Source organism: Cicer arietinum, chromosome 3 (assembly GCF_000331145.2).
Source record: "Cicer arietinum cultivar CDC Frontier isolate Library 1 chromosome 3, Cicar.CDCFrontier_v2.0, whole genome shotgun sequence".
NCBI classification, from domain to species: domain Eukaryota; kingdom Viridiplantae; phylum Streptophyta; class Magnoliopsida; order Fabales; family Fabaceae; genus Cicer; species Cicer arietinum.
The window spans coordinates 76,563,697-76,568,061 of NC_021162.2; the positions used below are offsets into that span (position 1 = coordinate 76,563,697).

Consider the following 4,365-nt stretch of genomic DNA (forward strand, 5'->3'; position numbering starts at 1 on the left):
CTTTCCACGCTTTCCTCACTTATTCCAAATAATTCGAGATAGGATAATGTAATAATCTCTTACATATCATTGAATAAAGGAAATAATTAATTAATAAAAAAACTGTTTTTAATGTTAATGATAATAATAATTTTATTTAAATTTTAATTTATTTTTTAATTTTGAAATGTAAAATATTATAATTACATGTTATTAGTATATATTATCCTTTTTATTAAAAAATATTTGGTTTAATGAGTTGGGCCTTAGGGCGATCCTACATATCTGGAGAGTGTGTGATGGCCTCACTAGTCCTAATGAGATCCGACATTGCACAGTGCAACAATATTTTCCATGTGTAAAAAGGTGCTACATGTGGTGGAATCTTGTTTTCTTTTCTTGAAATAATTTATTTCCGTGTAGACATGGTTGCAACAACTTGTTGACCGCATTTGAATTGAGAAGGTAATGAGTGGGCCGCTTGAATGGGCCTTGTTCATGGTTGTATACAAGTAGAGTACACAAGTTTGGTTCCGGATATCTTTTCACTTGGAAAAAGAAAAAGAAAAAAAGGTAATGTTGATTATTATTTTAAAAAAATGATCCTTAACCGTGGGCTTACAAGTAAAGAAAAAAGAAAGAGGCAGGGGAAAAACAGGGGGCTAGGGTGGCGAGCGGTAAATGAGAAAGAGAGAATATGGGATACGGTACGCACGTTGATGACGGCTAATGCTTACTCACACTCTATCTGTCTGCCTATCTGTCCCCTTTCCTTTCTTTTCTAATATAATTATTAACACTTAAGTTACCCTTTTCACCCCTCATTTTGCCTGCTTTAAAAATACAAACCATCTTAGTACTTAGTCTTTGAAATGAAAAAGTGAGTATAGAAGAATAGAATTGAGAATTGAGAATTGAGTAAGATTAAGATCCATCGATCATGACGATTATGGGCGGCAGCAACAAGGTTGGAGAGTTTGGGGACACAACGCTGACCAAAGTGTTCGTGGGAGGTTTGGCCTGGGAGACTCCCAAAGACACACTTAGAGAACACTTCCAGAAGTACGGCCACATACTTGAAGCTGTCATCATCTCCGATAAGCTTACGGGGAGATCCAAAGGCTACGGCTTTGTAAGTAATTCATTCATTCTTCTTAATTTGTATATATGAACATTGCTAATTAATGATGATTCAATAAAATTATATGAAGGTAACATTCAAGGAAGCAGAGGCGGCTAAGAAGGCTTGCGAAGAACCAACGGTGATGATCAATGGTCGACGAGCAAACTGCAATCTGGCATCACTCGGTGCTCGCCGACCAATTATTAGGACGTCTTCTCCTCAAGAATATTCAGTAACAAAGAACCGCAGCAACAGCAGCAGCAACCACCAGCAGCAGCCTCAGTGGTATTATCCCACACCCACACCTCCTTCCACATTCCATCATCACTTTCCTTTCTACGGGTTTGTATATATATTCTTTAATCTCGATCTCTATCTTTTCTTCATATAAAAACAATTTTACTATTAGGACTTCAATTTTGTTAATTTGCATATATTCATTCATCAGGTACACGCCCCCCACATACATTGCAACAGATATGAATTACAATTACAATTACAATTACAATCAGGTAGGTTGCTCAATTAATTAATAAGTAAGTTGAATTGAATTGAATTGAATTTGAATATGTGATGGATGGCAGAAGGTGAGGTATGTGTATCCAAGGCAGATGCCGGTGATATACCACCACCACCAGTACCCTATCTACCACACAACCACGGAGGCTATGGGTGTCCCTGCACCTCAATTCTTCCCCGCTCCATCCATCATTCCTACTACAGGTCCGCCCACATACAATACAATTCATTGTCAGATCCCTTTTTTATCATCAATTCATTTCATTCAATAACTACACCAACACCTTCTTTTAATTTAACTAATCATTTTTTAGCTTGTCAGATCTATATATATTTTCTAGACATATTAAAAAATATAATAAATAAATTATTTATATATTACTAATAATTAATGTGTTTATATTATCATAACTGCAAAGTAAAATATATTTTTAAAATACTAGTTAGAAAATATAATTAAAAAATATATTACAATGTTTATTAAAACTTTAAAATAATATTTTTATTGAGAATTTTTTTTTTTTATTGTTTATATTTGAGAACAGTAGTGTAGAACACGTCAGAAGTTGTTAGCTGGAAGAATTGTTTATTCCGTTGGTTTTATATAAAGTGACAGTTTGTCTGTGTTTCTGGCTGTGAAATGATATACAGGTCCAGTTGGCACAGGTGAATGCTTCAAAAGGGTGGTGTGATTAGTTGGCATGGCACAACGAGTAAATAACAGAAGGGAAGTCGAAGATGGTGAATATATTATTATGCAAGCACCAACATTATTATTATCATCGATCTGTTGTGCCTCTACTTTCCTATTCTTTATTTTTTTACATGTATTTTCTTTCATTTTTAATTTTAATTCATGACATTCTTTCATTTTCTTTCTCTCTCCAACATCTCAGCATCATCTATGTGATTAATTGAACGTTGCGATGTTTAATTCATTAAGAATTCAGACAAAATTAAATGACACTTGTTTATTTAGTTTTATGATTAAACAATATAAAAATATAGAATTGATGTTTATTTATAATTTGTGATAAAATTCTGACAAAAATTTTCACAAATTAATGAATTGATTGTTTTGATTAATTGATAATTTTTTTATAATTATTTGGTTTATTTTCATACTAAAAAATCCTTTTTTTTTATTTGTTTCGTTACAAGTTTTTAATAATCATTATATTTAATATTATTGTAAGATGACTAAAGTTTAACTATTAATTTATTATATTATTTTTTTCTTAATTTATTTTGATAGACTGTTGCGAATAAGGACTCATAATACCATTTATTGATTGTTTACATTAATTGATAATTTTCTATAATTACTCATTAATTTATTTTGAAATTAAAAAACTTTTTTTTTCTTAATTTTTTACAAATTCTTAATTTTAATTATTGTTATCTTTAATATCATTGTGAAATGGCCAAGATTTAACTACGTTTTACTACATTAACTTTTTTTTAGATTTACTTTGATTATGTACAATTGTGGATATAAATTACTCCTAACACAAATAGATTACTTGTTTTGATTAATCGATAATTCTTTATAATTATTTAATTTATTTTTAAACTAAATAAACCTCATTTTATATTTATTTCGTTACAAGTTTTTATTTTAGTTATTTTTATATTTGACATCATTGTAAAAAATGGACGTTTAACTTTCTTGTTTACTGAGATCAAATTGGCCTAAAAGAAAGAAAAATATGCCCATGCCTATCTTTGAATACCCATATCTTGTGGGTTGCTTTTCCTAACTTCAACACTTCACCCTAATTAACTTTCATCTTATTTTATTTTTATTTTTATGTATATTGTCTATCTTTAGTGTTTGATGTATATTGTGATAATTAGTTACGTTCCCTTCGGTTTAGATAGTTAAGCTTATCTTTTGGTTGTTGTATTGTTCAGCCAGATAGTTAGATTGGTTTTTGTTTTTTTTTTTTTTTATGAAAAGTTAGATTGGTTATCTTTCTTCTTTTCAGAAAAGTTACTTTTATTATCGAAATTGATAAAAAGGCTTAATTGATGTATATTGAAAGTTACTTTTCATAAAGTTTTAATTTATTCTGATAGTTAGAATTTTTCATTTAAATTTTAAAGATATCTCTTATCATTACTAATTGTTTGAAGATATTAAACTTTTCTAAACCTTCAAAATCTCACTTTACATAATAAAATTTTAACTTAGAAAACCAAACAATAACTACAGTACTCTTGTATATAATTTATGTACTCAAAAATTACAATTTGCGATTATAAAAAATAGGCTAAATACCACATATGGTCCCTTAACTTAATTTCAGTTAACATTTTAGTTCTTTATCTTCTTTTTTTCTCTCAATTTGGTCCTTTATTTTAATTTTAAGTGTTAATTTGATTTTTTATATTTTAAAATATCAACAATATTATCTTTATTTTTTGCAAAAATTCAAAAAGTTCATCAAAAATTTCAAACAAAACTCATTAAATTAATTATCATCTTCAATATAATGCAATTTCATCAAATTCATAACTTAAATATTTAAATAAACTCATATTTTCATCTCTAACAACATCAAATAAAAAATGACAAATATGAGTTTATTTGAATATTTGAGCTACAAATTTGATGAAGTTTATTTTATATTAAAGAGTATAAATAAATTTATGGGTTTTGTTTGAAAATTTTAATGAATTTTTGAATTTTTATAAAAAAAAAAAGATAACATTGTTAACATTTTAAAACATAAAAGATCAAA

General features: G+C 28.4%; 1 protein-coding gene across 3 annotated transcripts; it reads left to right on the forward strand.

Moving 5' to 3' along the window:
* The first annotated feature begins 627 nt into the window (after positions 1-627).
* LOC101503379 (probable RNA-binding protein ARP1) lies at positions 628-2,491 on the forward strand. Of its 3 annotated transcripts, none has more exons than XM_012714047.3 (5): positions 628-1,111; positions 1,191-1,444; positions 1,551-1,614; positions 1,690-1,825; positions 2,273-2,491. In XM_012714047.3, the coding sequence occupies exons 1-5, from the start codon at positions 920-922 to the stop codon at positions 2,311-2,313; spliced, it is 687 nt and encodes a 228-aa protein (XP_012569501.1). In that variant the 5' UTR covers positions 628-919; the 3' UTR covers positions 2,314-2,491. The 3 variants fall into 3 exon arrangements, with proteins under 3 accessions (XP_012569501.1, XP_073221755.1, XP_004494888.1); XM_004494831.4 differs by having other exon boundaries at positions 633-1,111; positions 1,687-1,825; XM_073365654.1 differs by lacking the exon at positions 1,690-1,825.
* Positions 2,492-4,365: the final 1,874 nt, after the last annotated feature.

Bases quoted from the DNA above. Each gene is read 5' to 3' on its own strand.
- LOC101503379 (XM_004494831.4), top strand. From the start codon at position 920: ATGACGATTATGGGCGGCAGCAACAAGGTTGGAGAGTTTGGGGACACA. The intron at 1,112-1,190 runs GTAAGTAATTCA...AATTATATGAAG, and splicing joins GATCCAAAGGCTACGGCTTT to GTAACATTCAAGGAAGCAGA. The intron at 1,615-1,686 runs GTAGGTTGCTCA...GATGGATGGCAG, and splicing joins ACAATTACAATTACAATCAG to AAGGTGAGGTATGTGTATCC.